Source organism: Pseudophryne corroboree, chromosome 3 (assembly GCF_028390025.1).
Source record: "Pseudophryne corroboree isolate aPseCor3 chromosome 3, aPseCor3.hap2, whole genome shotgun sequence".
In the NCBI taxonomy this organism is placed as follows: Eukaryota; Metazoa; Chordata; class Amphibia; order Anura; family Myobatrachidae; genus Pseudophryne; species Pseudophryne corroboree.
In genome coordinates, this window is record NC_086446.1 from 806,585,199 (window position 1) to 806,601,257 (window position 16,059).

Sequence of the window (16,059 nt, forward strand, 5' to 3'; positions counted from 1 at the left end):
GTTTGACCCCAGTAGTTTGCCCCCTTGTAGTAATCCCCCCCAGTAGTTTGCCCCTTTGTAGTTTGTCCCCAGTATTAAAGCCCCCCAGTAGTAAAGCCCCTAGTAGTTTGCCTCTGTAGTATAGCCCCCCAGTAGTTTGCCTCTGTAGTATAGCCCCCCAGTAGTTTGCCCCTCTGTAGTATAGCCCCCCCAGTAGTTTGGCCCCTCTGTAGTATAGCACCCAGTAGTTTGCCCCTCTGTAGTATAGCACCCCAGTAGTTTGCCCCTCTGTAGTATAGCCCCCCAGTAGTTTGCCCCTCTCTAGTATAGACCCCCAGTAGTTTGCCCCTCTCTAGTATAGACCCCCAGTAGTTTGCCCCTCTGTAGTATAGCCCACCAGTAGTTTACCCCTCTGTAGTATAGCCCCCCAGTAGTTTGGCCCCTCTGTAGTATAGCCCCCCAGTAGTTTGGCCCCTCTGTAGTATAGCCCCCCAGTAGTTTGGCCCCTCTGTAGTATAGCCCCCCAGTAGTTTGGCCCCTCTGTAGTATAGCCCCCCAGTAGTTTGGCCCCTCTGTAGTATATCCCCCCAGTAGCTTGGCCCTCTGTAGTATAGCCCCCCAGTAGCTTGGCCCTCTGTAGTATAGCCCCCCAGTAGTTTGCCCCTCTGTAGTAGAGCCCCCCAGTAGTTTGCCCCTCTGTAGTATAGCCTCCCAGTAGTTTGCCCCTCTGTAGTATAGCCCCCCAGTAGTTTGCCTCTGTAGTATAGTCCCCCAGTAGTTTGCCTCTGTAGTATAGTCCCCCAGTAGTTTGGCCCTCTGTAGTATAGCCCCTCAGTAGTTTGACCCCAGTAGTTTGCCCCCTTGTAGTAATGCCCCCCAGTAGTTTGCCCCTTTGTAGTTTGTCCCCAGTATTAAAGCCCCCCAGTAGTAAAGCCCCTAGTAGTTTGCCTCTGTAGTATAGCCCCCCAGTAGTTTGCCCCTCTGTAGTATAGCACCCCAGTAGTTTGCCCCTCTGTAGTATAGCCCCCCAGTAGTTTGCCCCTCTGTAGTATAGACCCCAGTAGTTTGCCCCTCTGTAGTATAGCCCCCCCAGTAGTTTGGCCCCTCTGTAGTATAGCCCCCCAGTAGTTTGGCCCCTCTGTAGTATAGCCCCCCAGTAGTTGGCCCCTCTGTAGTATAGCCCCCCAGTAGTTTGGCCCCTCTGTAGTATAGCCCCCCAGTAGTTTGGCCCCTCTGTAGTATAGCCCCCCAGTAGTTTGGCCCTCTGTAGTATAGCCCCCAGTAGTTTGGCCCTCTGTAGTATAGCCCCCCAGTAGTTTGGCCCCTCTGTAGTATAGCCCCCCAGTAGTTTGGCCCCTCTGTAGTATAGCCCCCCAGTAGTTTGGCCCCTCTGTAGTATATCCCCCCAGTAGCTTGGCCCTCTGTAGTATAGCCCCCCAGTAGCTTGGCCCTCTGTAGTATAGCCCCCCAGTAGTTTGCCCCTCTGTAGTAGAGCCCCCCAGTAGTTTTCCCCTCTGTAGTATAGCCTCCCAGTAGTTTGCCCCTCTGTAGTATAGCCCCCCAGTAGTTTGCCTCTGTAGTATAGTCCCCCAGCAGTTTGCCTCTGTAGTATAGTCCCCCAGTAGTTTGGCCCTCTGTAGTATAGCCCCCCAGTAGTTTGGCCCCTCTGTAGTATAGCCCCCCAGTAGTTTGGCCCCTCTGTAGTAGAGCCCCCCAGTAGTTTGGCCCTCTGTAGTAGAGCCCCCCAGTAGTTTGGCCCTCTGTAGTAGAGCCCCCCAGTAGTTTGGCCCTCTGTAGTAGAGCCCCCCAGTAGTTTGGCCCTCTGTAGTATAGCCCCCCAGTAGTTTGCCCCTCTGTAGTATAGCCCCCAGTAGTTAGCCCCTCTGTAGTGTAGCCCCCCAGTAGTTAGCCCCTCTGTAGTGTAGCCCCCCAGTAGTTTGGCCCTCTGTAGTATAGCCCCCCAGTAGTTTGGCCCTCTGTAGTATAGCCCCCAGTAGTTTGCCCCTCTGTAGTATAGCCCCCCAGTAGTTTGCCCCTCTGTAGTATAGCCCCCCAGTAGTTTGGCCCCTCTGTAGTATAGCCCCCTAGTAGTTTGGCCCCTCTGTAGTATAGCCCCCCAGTAGTTTGGCCCCTCTGTAGTATAGCCCCCCAGTCAGTGGCGTAACTACTGCCCCCGCAGTCCTCGCGGTGGCTTGGGGGCGAGGGGCTGCGGGGGCGCCACTGATTTACAGCAGACTGACATGCGGACAAGCGTCCGCATGTCAGTCTGCTTTCTCCCTCCCTCCGCCGGTTGTTGCAGGGACACGGAGGGCACAGCCGCGCCTCCCTGTGTCCCTCCTGCTGCATCATCTCCGGCGGCCGCGGGTCTGATAGGGAGAAGTGCCGTCCGTGAGCTCTAATTGGCTCACGGACGGCACTTCCCCCTATTAGACCCGCGGCCGCCGGAGATGATGCAGCAGGAGGGACACAGGAGAGGCTGTACCCTCCGTGTCCCTCTAAAAAGCGGCGGCGGGGGGGGATGATATCTGGCACTGGGGGGAATAACTGGCAGGGGGGGGATATCTGGCACTGGGGCATTGTCTGGCACTGGGGGCATATATGGCACTGGGGGGGGGGGTATCTGGCACTGGGGCATTATCTGGCACTGGGGGGGAATATCTGGCGGGGGGGGGGGGGGGGTGGATGTCTGGCACTGGGGGGAATAACTGGCAGGGGGGGGATATCTGGCACTGGGGCATTATCTGGCACTGGGGGCATATATGGCACTGAGGGGGAATATCTGGCAGGGGGGGGATATCTGGCACTGGGGCATTATCTGGCACTGGGGGGGAATAACTGGCAGGGGGGGGGGGGGATACCTGGCACTGGGGCATTATCTGGCACTGGGGGCATATATGACACTGGGGGGGAATAACTGGCAGGGGGGGGATATCTGGCACTGGGGCATTATCTGGCACTGGGGGCATATATTGCACTGGGGGGGAATATCTGGCACTAGGGGCATATATGGCACTGGGGGGGGATATCTGGCACTGGGGGCATATATGGCACTGGGGGGGCATATCTGGCACTGGGGGCATATTTGGCACTGGGGGGGAATATATGGCACTGGGGGCATATTTGGCACTGGGGGGGAATATATGGCACTGGGGGCATAGCTGGCACTGGGGGCATATGTGGCACTGGGGGGGAATATCTGGCACTGGGGGCATATGTGGCACTGGGGGGGTATATGTGTACCTGGCACATGGGGGGGGGGCTATATTTGGCACTGGGGCATGTGAGTACCTGGCACCGTGGGGGAATATCTGGCACTGGGGACATATGTGGCACTGGGAGCACAGCCCTAGCAACGAGCATGATACACAGTGCATGAAACACCTGGCAACGAGCATGACACACAGTGCATGAAACACCTGGCAACGAGCATGACACCCAGTGCATGAAACCCCTGGCAACGAGCATGACACCCTGAGCATGAAAACCCCTGGCACCGTGCATGGAACCAAGAGCACGAAACCCCTGGCAACGAGCATGACACCCAGTGCATGAAACCCCTGACAACGAGCAGGTAATTGAAAAGTAATTAGAAGCCTTACTGTAGGACTTAATGTGTAATGGGCATTACGGTGTGTGGCATAATGTATCACGGACATTGCAGTGTGTGTCATAATGTGTCACAGGCATTACAGTGTATGGTATACTATATCACGGGCATTGTGATATATGGTATAATGTCTCAGGGTCATTGCAGTGTGTGGCATAATGTATCACGGACATTGCGGTGTGTGTCATAATGTGTCAGGCATTACGGTGTGTGGTATACTATATCACGGGCATTGTGGTATGTGGTATAATGTCTCAGGGTCATTGCAGTGTGGCATAATACATAACGGGCATTGCGGTGTGTGGCATAGGGTGTAACGGGCAGGGCATTGCGGTATGTGTCACAGGCATTACGGTGTATGGTATACTATATCACGGGCATTGTGGTATAATGTATCACGGACATTGCGGTGTGTGTCATAATGTGTCACAGACATTGTATGTGCTATAATGTATCAGGGGCATTGCAGTGTGTAGCATAATGTATAACGGGCATTGCGATTCCTGTCATAATGTGTCACAGGCATTACGGTGTGTGGCATAATGTGTCGGGGGCATTACAGTGTGTGCATATTGTGTCGTGCATTATTGTGTGTGGAATAATGTCTAAGGGCCATTGCAGTATGTGGAATAATGTATACTGGGCATTACTATAAGGAGGAAAAATGACAAATAATGTAAGGGGCATGAATCAGGATTATTTTTCTTTCCTGTGGTGGCCAACGTATGGGCGTGCAGGTTGTAGAACTGGGGTATAAGGTAGTCTTTTCCTGCAATGCCACGCCCCTTTATGCGAAACCACGCCCATTCCAATGAAACCACACCCCTTATTTTGCCGCGCGCGCATATTTATCCCTTTCTTGCTCCCAATTATGTAGCATGAAGGAAGGGGGGGGGGGGGGGGCGGCGCCGAAGAATTTTTTGGCTTGGGGGAGAAAAATTTCTAGTTACGCCACTGCCCCCAGTAGTTTGGCCCCTCTGTAGTATACCCCCCGAGTAGTTTGCCCCCTCTGTAGTATAGCCCCCGAGTAGTTTGCCCCTCTGTAGTATAGCCCCCCAGTAGTTTACCCCTCTGTAGTATAGCCCCCCAGTAGTTTGGCCCCTCTGTAGTATAGCCCCCCAGTAGTTTGGCCCCTCTGTAGTATAGCCCCCCAGTAGTTTGGCCCCTCTGTAGTATAGCCCCCCAGTAGTTTGGCCCTCTGTAGTATAGCCCCCCAGTAGTTTGGCCCTCTGTAGTATAGCCCCCCCAGTAGTTTGGCCCTCTGTAGTATAGCCCCCAGTAGTTTGGCCCTCTGTAGTATAGCCCCCCAGTAGTTTGGCCCCTCTGTAGTATAGCCCCCCAGTAGTTTGGCCCCTCTGTAGTAGAGCCCCCCAGTAGTTTGGCCCCTCTGTAGTAAAGCCCCCGAGTAGTTTGCCCCTCTGTAGTATAGCCCCCCAGTAGTTTTCCCCTCTGTAGTATAGCCCCCCAGTAGTTTGCCCCTCTGTAGTATAGCCCCCCAGTAGTTTGCCCCTCTGTAGTATAGCCCCCCAGTAGTTTGCCCCTCTGTAGTATAGCCCCCAGTAGTTTGCCCCTCTGTAGTATAGCCCCCCAGTAGTTTGCCCCTCTGTAGTATAGCCCCCCCAGTAGTTTGGCCCCTCTGTAGTATAGCCCCCAGTAGTTTGCCCCTCTGTAGTATAGCCCCTCTGTAGTATAGCCCCCCAGTAGTTTGGCCCTCTGTAGTATAGCCCCCCAGTAGTTTGCCCCTCTGTAGTATAGCCCCCCAGTAGTTTGCCCCTCTGTAGTATAGCCCCCCAGTAGTTTGCCCCTTTGTAGTATAGCCCCCCAGTAGTTTGGCCCCTCTGTAGTATAGCTCCCAGTAGTTTGCCCCTCTGTAGTATAGCCCCCCAGTAGTTTGCCCCTCTGTAGTATAGCCCCCCAGTAGTTTGCCTCTGTAGTATAGCCCCCAGTAGTTTGCCCCTCTGTAGTATAGCCCCCAGTAGTTTGGCCCCTCTGTAGTATAGCTCCCAGTAGTTTGCCCCTCTGTAGTATAGCTCCCAGTAGTTTGCCCCTCTGTAGTATAGCCCCCCAGTAGTTTGCCCCTCTGTAGTATAGCCCCCCAGTAGTTTGCCTCTGTAGTATAGCCCCCAGTAGTTTGCCCTCTGTAGTATAGCCCCCCAGTAGTTTGCCCCCAGTCCTCTCTTGGCGCCTGCTCCTCGGAACTATGGGAGAGGCATCATGACGTCTCTCCCATAGCGCGTACTGACAGAGCCGGAGGCAGGAGCTCAGTACTGAGCTCCTGCCTCCGGCTGCCGCTGTGCGGGGAGAGCCGGGCGCCGCTGATAACAGCGGTCACCCGGCATCTCCCTGCAGCGCCGGGACATCGGGTTAGGTGAGCCGGGGCAGGCGGAGCTGCGTTCCGTCTCCAAGTGGAACTGACAGAACGCAGTTCCGCCCCGTTCCGGCTTACTTTAACCCCTGCCCCCCTCCCCCGTAACACAGCTATACCCCCCCATCTCCCCTGTAACACAGCTATACCCCCCCGTAACACAGCTATACCCCCCCATCTCCCCTGTAACACAGCTATACCCCCCCATCTCCCCTGTAACACAGCTATACCCCCCCATCTCCCCTGTAACACAGCTATACCCCCCCGTGACACAGCTATACCCCCCTCACCCGTAACACAGCTAAACCCCCCCCCCCGTAACACAGCTATACCCGCCTATCTCCCCCGTAACACAGCTATACCCCCCTACCCCATCTCCCCTGTAACACAGCTATACCCCCCCATTTCCCCTGTAACACAGCTATACCCCCCCCATGACACAGCTATACCCCCCTCACCCGTAACACAGCTAAACCCCCCCCGTAACACAGCTATACCCGCCTATCTCCCCCGTAACACAGCTATACCCCCCTACCCCCCCATCTCCCCTGTAACACAGCTATACCCCCCTCCCCCGTAACACAGCTATACCCCCCCGTGACACAGCTATACCCCCCCCCCCCGTGACACAGCTATACCCCCCTCACCCGTAATACAGATATACCCTCCCCCCGTTACACAGCTAAACCCCCCCTCCCCCGTAACACAGCTATAACCCCCTCCCCAGTAATACAGCTATACCCCCCCATCTCCCCTGTAACACAGCTATACCCCCCTCCCCCGTAACACAGCTATACCCCCCCATCTCCCCTGTATCACCGCTATACCCCCCCATCTCCCCTGTATCACCGCTATACCCCCCCATCTCCCCTGTAACACAGCTATACCCCCCCGTGACACAGCTATACCCCTCCCTGTAACACAGCTATACCCCCCTCCCCCGTAACACAGCTATACCCCCCCTCCCCCGTAACACAGCTACACCCCCCCTCCCCCGTAACACAACTATACCCCCCTCCCCCTGTAACACAACTATACCCCTCCTCCCCGTAACACAACTATACCCCCCTCCCCCTGTAACACAACTATACCCCTCTCCCTCCCCCTGTAACACAACTATACCCCCCCTCCCCCTGTAACACAACTATACCCCCCCTCCCCCTGTAACACAACTATACCCCCCCTCCCCCTGTAACACAACTATACCCCCCCCCCCTCCCCCTGTAACACAACTATACCCCGCCCTCCCCCTGTAACACAACTATACCCCGCCCTCCCCCTGTAACACAACTATACCCCGCCCCCGGCACCAGATCTCAGCTTCAGTCATTACAAGAACATGACAATTTTCCCTTGTACTGTGACGGCCTCACCACGCCTCACAGCACACTATCACACCGGTCCTCAACATGCAGAACCCATGATGAGAAGAGGACCCAGCACTCGTTCCTCATCTCGCTCACTGTGGTGAGTGTAGCCTACATACCTGTACAGCCCCCCTGTACCCACATACCGGTATACACATTATCATTACACCTCCAGGCTGCAGCCACCGTCATGTCCCCTGGTTGCCGGGACAGATGTGTCATGTGATCCGGGCTCACCAGTACATGCGCCATATCCTGAACCTGCTGACGCCCCAGCGAGAGAGACGTCTGTCATAGAGACCCCCCCTAATACAGCCGCTCACCCCGGTCACTTCTCCCTGCACATGTTACTCATCTCCACAGCTCAGCCTTACCTTCTTCTTATTGGGGGCAGACACGTTGGATTTGATCTGCGTCAGGGTCTTCATCAGAAACTTGGAGTCATCGGGAGACTGAGTGATTTTCTCTGGTTTGTTGATGCCGAAATGATGCTTCTTACAGAGCTGGGAGAGAAGAGGAAGACGTCAGAGCACAGCGCCACAAGCCGGAACAAGCCGGACGCAAGGCGAGCAGGAGCGGGTGTACTGCAGTAGGGCGAGTGGGAGCGGGTGTACTGCAGTAGGGCGAGTGGGAGCGGGTGTATGGCAGTAAGGCGAGCAGGTGTATGGCAGTAGGGCGAGTGGGAGTGGGTGAATGGCAGTAAGGCGAGCCGGAGCGGGTGTACTGCAGTAAAGCGAGCAGGTGTGTGGCAGTAGGGCGAGTGGGAGCGGGTGTATGGCAGTAAGGCGAGCAGGTGTATGGCAGTAGGGATAGTGGGAGCGGGTGTATGGCAGTAGGGCGAGTGGGAGCGGGTGTATGGCAGTAGGGCGTGACAGGGTAAGCGGCGGCGACACCTGGTGGAAAGGGGAGTAAGCACAGAGGAAATGAAGCATACAGAGAGCAGATATCATGGCTGGAAGAGACTATGTAAGAAGACAGAAGGACAGCACGTCCTCTGCTCTGGAGAGACATAACGTGGTGACCGAAGCTCAGGAAGAAGAAGGCTCTGCAAATACAGGACACCCAGTGAGGCTGATCCATGTACAACGGCCGCTATGTACACTATAGATCTGGGGCTGCCCGTTCTGCAGGGGTTACACATCCAGAGCAGTAATGCGGGATAACACGGCTTCTATAGTTCTAGTCTGGTCCCATCTTCACGCCACTGGTTACATAACAGGAACGCTCATCGGTGTCCGGCATCAACTGGTGTGTCCGGAGACTGCTTCATCCTCACCCTGTATACACAGCAACCCATCACTCCCACACAACCTACCAGACGTAGGGAACCATCTATTAGTTACTAGGGGCAACGCCACTCTATGCTTACTACCATTCCTACATGCGTCCCCCAATACGTACCCTCGTGTGCTGTTCTCTGAAGCAATATAAGACACGGGATTTATATATTATACACTGTTTACACATTTCCGCACCCCAAAGACCACTGCGAGCTCCTCCTCACACGTCCCAGCAGTTATAGGCCCCAGACACCTACAACAGTCATCTCCAACCCCAGGACCAAGGTATGGCCAGAACCCTCCACAACGACTCACACCAACCTCCAATCCCAGGACCTATGTATGACCAGAATCCTCCACAATAAAACCCTCAGCCTGTAGGACACGGCTCACACCAACCTCCAACCCCAGGACCTAAGTATGACCAGAATCCTCCACAACGGCTCACACTAACCTCCAACCCCAGGACCTAAGTATGACCAGAATCCTCCACAACGGCTCACACCAAACTCCAACCCCAGGACCTAGGTATGACCAGAATCCTCCACAACGGCTCACACCAACCTCCAACCCCAGGACCTAGGTATGACCAGAATCCTCCACAACGGCTCACACTAACCTCCAACCCCAGGACCTAGGTATGACCAGAATCCTCCACAACGGCTCACACCAACCTCCAAGCCCAGGACCTAGGTATGACCAGAATCCTCCACAATGGCTCACACCAACCTCCAACCCCAGGACCTAGGTATGACCAGAATCCTCCACAACGGCTCACACCAACCTCCAACCCCAGGACCTAGGTATGACCAGAATCCTCCACAACGGCTCACACTAACCTCCAACCCCAGGACCTAGGTATGACCAGAATCCTCCACAACGGCTCACACCAACCTCCAACCCCAGGACCTAGGTATGACCAGAATCCTCCACAACGGCTCACACCAACCTCCAACCCCAGGACCTAGGTATGACCAGAATCCTCCACAACGGCTCACACCAACCTCCAACCCCAGGACCTAGGTATGACCAAAATCCTCCACAACGGCTCACACTAACCTCCAACCCCAGGACCTAGGTATGACCAGAATCCTCCACAACGGCTTACACTAACCTCCAACCACAGGACCTAGGTATGACCAGAATCCTCCACAATGGCTCACACTAACCTCCAACCCCAGGAACTATGTATGACCATAATCCTCCACAACAGCTCACACTAACCTCCAACCCCAGGACCTAGGTATGACCAGAATCCTCCACAACGGCTCACACTAACCTCCAACCCCAGGACCTAGGTATGACCAGAATCCTCCACAACGGCTCACACTAACCTCCAACCCCAGGACCTAGGTATGACTAGAATCCTCCACAATAAAACCCTCAGCCTGTAGGACACGGCTCACACTAACCTCCAACCCCAGGACCTAGGTATTACCAGAATCCTCCACAACGGCTCACACTAACCTCCAACCCCAGGACCTAGGTATGACCAGAATCCTCCACAACGGCTCACACCAACCTCCAACCCCAGGACCTAGGTATGACCAGAATCCTCCACAACGGCTCACACTAACCTCCAACCCCAGGACCTAGGTATGACCAGAATCCTCCACAACGGCTCACACCAACCTCCAACCCCAGGACCTAGGTATGACCAGAATCCTCCACAACGGCTCACACCAACCTCCAACCCCAGGACCTAGGTATGACCAGAATCCTCCACAACGGCTCACACCAACCTCCAACCCCAGGACCTAGGTATGACCAAAATCCTCCACAACGGCTCACACTAACCTCCAACCCCAGGACCTAGGTATGACCAGAATCCTCCACAACGGCTTACACTAACCTCCAACCACAGGACCTAGGTATGACCAGAATCCTCCACAATGGCTCACACTAACCTCCAACCCCAGGAACTATGTATGACCATAATCCTCCACAACAGCTCACACTAACCTCCAACCCCAGGACCTAGGTATGACCAGAATCCTCCACAACGGCTCACACTAACCTCCAACCCCAGGACCTAGGTATGACCAGAATCCTCCACAACGGCTCACACTAACCTCCAACCCCAGGACCTAGGTATGACTAGAATCCTCCACAATAAAACCCTCAGCCTGTAGGACACGGCTCACACTAACCTCCAACCCCAGGACCTAGGTATTACCAGAATCCTCCACAACGGCTCACACTAACCTCCAACCCCAGGACCTAGGTATGACCAGAATCCTCCACAACGGCTCACACTAACCTCCAACCCCAGGACCTAGGTATAACCAGAATCCTCCACAACGGCTCACACTAACCTCCAACCCCAGGAACTATGTATGACCAGAATCCTCCACAACGGCTCACACCAACCTCCAATCCCAGGACCTATGTATGACCAGAATCCTCCACAATAAAACCCTCAGCCTGTAGGACACGGCTCACACTAACCTCCAACCCCAGGACCTAGGTATGACCAGAATCCTCCACAACGGCTCACACTAACCTCCAGCTCCAGGTCCTGTGGCTCAGCGCCAGACAAGGGAATGACCGCAATCTTGGTGATTTTATAGATCTCATGGCCATCAGGAAGGACTCCAATCACAGACTTCTGGCGGATGAGTAGGAGCCACCAGGGCAGATCTGCAGAAGATGAATCACACGTTAATAAATTCCCCTTCACGCTGCTCTACAGCTCTGGCTGGATGAACACAAGCTCTCCGGGGAAACCGTTACTGTATAATGGTTCATTATATTTTACACGTGCTCAGAAATAGTCGTTTTTTTTTTTTTTTTTTATATTTTTTCTGCACCACACTTCAATAACCTGAGAACAGGGAATTTTTTTCTAATGATTAATTTACCCCACCAGCATAATAAAAAAAATGTATCTTTTCCCCCCCAACCCCGCTGGTTATACAGTAGTTTCCCCCCAGGGGCTCCCCACCCACTTCCCCATATAGAGGGCAGTGGAGCGTGTGTCAGGGGAGACTGGTGATCAGCCCCCCCCCCCCTGCAGCTGCACACACACACAGATCAGCTAAATTGTGCTGGGAGAGGAACTAGGTTACCCCCCCTGCACTGTGCGCCCCGGAGCACGCTGCGCGCCATTCCGGGGCACAATTCCAGCAGTCAGAGTCTAACGTCGACATGTAAAGAATGCTGAACACCTATGAGTTACACAGGTTCTGTGGCTGATAAACCCAGGTGAAGTGCAGGCTTAAATTCAGCCAGACACAGAGCCTGTGTAAATCAGAGGTGTCCCGGATTACAGGTATATACTGGCAAGCGTATATATAGGCCTATAACTACCAGCACCCCACCACCGACGGCTCCATAGCACACAGTAACCCGAGAGCGCTGCTTCATTACCCCAGATACCTCCGTCTGGCTCCCAGAGAACACCACCCAGCTATAGTGCATCACCCAGGTCACGCTACTACTACTACTACTACTACTACTACTACTACTACTATTACTGCTACTACTACTACTACTACGCCTACCACTACTCCTCCTACCGCTACTACTACTACTACTACCACTACCGCTACTACTACTCCTACCACTACTCCTCCTACCGCTACTACTACACACTCATACCTACCCCATTCCCACCTATACTACACACTGATATACACTCACACCTACCCCATTCCCACCTATACTACACACACTGGTACACACTCACAACTACCCCATTCCCACCTATACTACACACACTGGTACACGCTCACACCTAAATCATTCCCACCTATACTACACACAGTGGTACACACTAACACCTACCCCATTCCCACCTATACTACATACTGGTACACACTCACACCTACCTCATTCCACCTATAATACACTGACTGGTACACACTCACACCTACCCCATTCCACCTATACTACACACACTGGTACACACTCACATCTACCTCATTCCCACCTATACTATACAGACTGGTACACACTCACACCTACCCCATTCCCACCTATACTACACAGACTGGTACACACTCACACCTACCCCAGTCCCACCTATACTACACAGACTGGTACAAACTCACATCTACCTCATTCCCACCTATACTACACAGACTGGTACAAACTCACATCTACCTCATTCCCACCTATACTACACACACTGGTACACTCTCACACCTACCTTATTTCCATCTATACTACACACACACTGGTACACACTCACACCTACCTCATTCCACCGATAATACACTGACTGGTACACACTCACACCTACCCCATTCCACCTATACTACACACAGTGGTACACACTCACACCTACCTCATTCCCACCCATACTACACACACTGGTACACACTCACACCTATCCTATTCCCACCTATACTAAACACACTGGTACACACTAACACCTACCCCATTTCACCTATACTACATAGACTTGTACACACTCACACCTACCTCATTCCCACCTATACAACACAGACTGGTACACACTCACACCTAAATCATTCCCACCTATGCCATACAGACTGATACACACTCACACCTACCCCATTTCCACCTATACTACACAAACTGGTACACACTCACATCTACCTCATTCCCACCTATACTACACACACTGGTACACACACCTACCCCATTTCCACCTATACTACACACACTGGTACACACTCACACCTATCCCATTCCAACCTATACTACACACAGTGGTACACACTCACACCTACCCCATTCCCACCTATACTACACACCTACCCAACTCACACAAAATTACAAAATGCTCTTTGAAAAGAATAGAAAACAGCAGCAAGATCCCAGAACAAACTCTGTGTCTGGCATCTGTCACTTTATGTAGCTGCAAGACAGACGTCGCCTCCACGCAGCACAGTCATCATCTGGCCGGAACGTGGCATCATATAGAGTCACTGCGGAGATCGTCAGATCATACACGATGGACGATACTGCTCAGTGACATCATCCACCGCGCTCCCCGCACACGCAGCACAATCATCATCTGGCCGGAACGTGACATCATATAGAGTCACTGCGGAGATCGTCAGATCATACACGATGGACGATACTGCTCAGTGATGTCATCCACCGCGCTCCCCGCACACGCAGCACAGTCATCATCTGGCCGGAACGTGACATCATATAGAGTCACTGCGGAGATCGTCAGATCATACACGATGGACGATACTGCTCAGTGACGTCATCCACCACGCTCCCCGCACACGCAGCACAGTCATCATCTGGCCGGAACGTGGCATCATATAGAGTCACTGCGGAGATCGTCAGTTCATACACGATGGACCGGACGATACTGCTCAGTGATGTCACCCACCGCGCTCCCCGCACACGCAGCACAATCATCAGCTGGCCGGAACGTGACATCATATAGAGTCACTGCGGAGATCGTCAGATCATACACGATGGACGATACTGCTCAGTGATGTCATCCACCGCGCTCCCCGCACACGCAGCACAGTCACTAGCTGGCCGGAACGTGGCATCATAGAGAGTCACTGCGGAGATCGTCAGTTCATACACGATGGACGATACTGCTCAGGGACATCATCCACCGCGCTCCCCGCACACGCAGCACAGTCACTAGCTGGCCGGAACGTGGCATCATATAGAGTCACTGCGGAGATCGTCAGTTCATACACGATGGACGATACTGCTCAGGGACATCATCCACCGCGCTCCCCGCACACGCAGCACAGTCACTAGCTGGCCGGAACGTGGCATCATATAGAGTCACTGCGGAGATCGTCAGATCATACACGATGGACGATACTGCTCAGTGACGTCATCCACCGCGCTCCCCGCACACGCAGCACAGTCACTAGCTGGCCGGAACGTGGCATCATATAGAGTCACTGCGGAGATCGTCAGATCATACACAATGGACGATACTGCTCAGTGACATCATCCACCACGCTCCCCGCACACGCAGCACAATCATCATCTGGCCGGAACGTGGCATCATATAGAGTCACTGCGGAGATCGTCAGTTCATACACGATGGACGATACTGCTCAGTGACATCATCCACCGCGCTCCCCACACACGCAGCACAATCATCAGCTGGCCGGAACGTGACATCATATAGAGTCACTGCGGAGATCGTCAGATCATACACGATGGACGATACTGCTCAGTGACATCATCCACCGCGCTCCCCGCACACGCAGCACAATCATCAGCTGGCCGGAACGTGACATCATATAGAGTCACTGCGGAGATCGTCAGATCATACACGATGGACGATACTGCTCAGTGACGTCATCCACCACGCTCCCCGCACACGCAGCACAGTCACTAGCTGGCCGGAACGTGGCATCATATAGAGTCACTGCGGAGATCGTCAGATCATACACAATGGACGATACTGCTCAGTGATGTCATCCACCGCGCTCCCCGCACACGCAGCACAGCCATTAGCTGGCAGGAACGTGACATCATATAGAGTCACTGCGGAGATCGTCAGATCATACACAATGGACGATACTGCTCAGTGACGTCATCCACCACGCTCCCCGCACACGCAGCACAGTCACTAGCTGGCCGGAACGTGGCATCATATAGAGTCACTGCGGAGATCGTCAGATCATACACAATGGACGATACTGCTCAGTGATGTCATCCACCGCGCTCCCCGCACACGCAGCACAGCCATTAGCTGGCCGGAACGTGACATCATATAGAGTCACTGCGGAGATCGTCAGATCATACACAATGGACGATACTGCTCAGTGACGTCATCCACCACGCTCCCCGCACACGCAGCACAGCCATTAGCTGGCCGGAACGTGACATCATATAGAGTCACTGCGGAGATCGTCAGATCATACACAATGGACGATACTGCTCAGTGACATCATCCACCACGCTCCCCGCACACGCAGCACAGTCATCAGCTGGCCGGAACGTGGCATCATATAGAGTCACTGCGGAGATCGTCAGATCATACACGATGGACGATACTGCTCAGTGACATCATCCACCGCGCTCCCCGCACACGCAGCACAATCATCATCTGGCCGGAACGTGGCATCATATAGAGTCACTGCGGAGATCGTCAGATCATACACGATGGACGATACTGTTCAGTGACGTCATCCACCGCGCTCCCCGCACACGCAGCACAGCCATCAGCTGGCCGGAACGTGACATCATATAGAGTCACTGCGGAGATCGTCAGTTCATACACGATGGACGATACTGCTCAGTGACATCATCCACCGCGCTCCCCGCACACGCAGCACAATCATCAGCTGGCCGGAACGTGACATCATATAGAGTCACTGCGGAGATCGTCAGATCATACACGATGGACGATACTGCTCAGTGACGTCATCCACCGCGCTCCCCGCACACGCAGCACAATCATCATCTGGCCGGAACGTGGCATCATATAGAGTCACTGCGGAGATCGTCAGATCATACACGATGGACGATACTGCTCAGTGACATCATCCACCACGC

At 53.8% G+C, this 16,059-nt stretch overlaps 1 protein-coding gene across 1 annotated transcript in view; it reads right to left on the minus strand.

The window, feature by feature from the left end:
* The window catches only part of INPP5F (inositol polyphosphate-5-phosphatase F), a 277,691-nt gene that overhangs the window by 249,207 nt on the left and 12,425 nt on the right, over nucleotides 1-16,059 (minus strand). Inside the window, exons 3-4 of the mRNA XM_063962697.1 lie at nucleotides 11,102-11,238; nucleotides 7,693-7,821 (exon numbers count right to left, since the gene is read on the minus strand). Coding sequence (XP_063818767.1) covers nucleotides 7,693-7,821; nucleotides 11,102-11,238 — 266 coding nt within the window. The remainder of the gene's footprint in view (nucleotides 1-7,692; nucleotides 7,822-11,101; nucleotides 11,239-16,059) is intronic.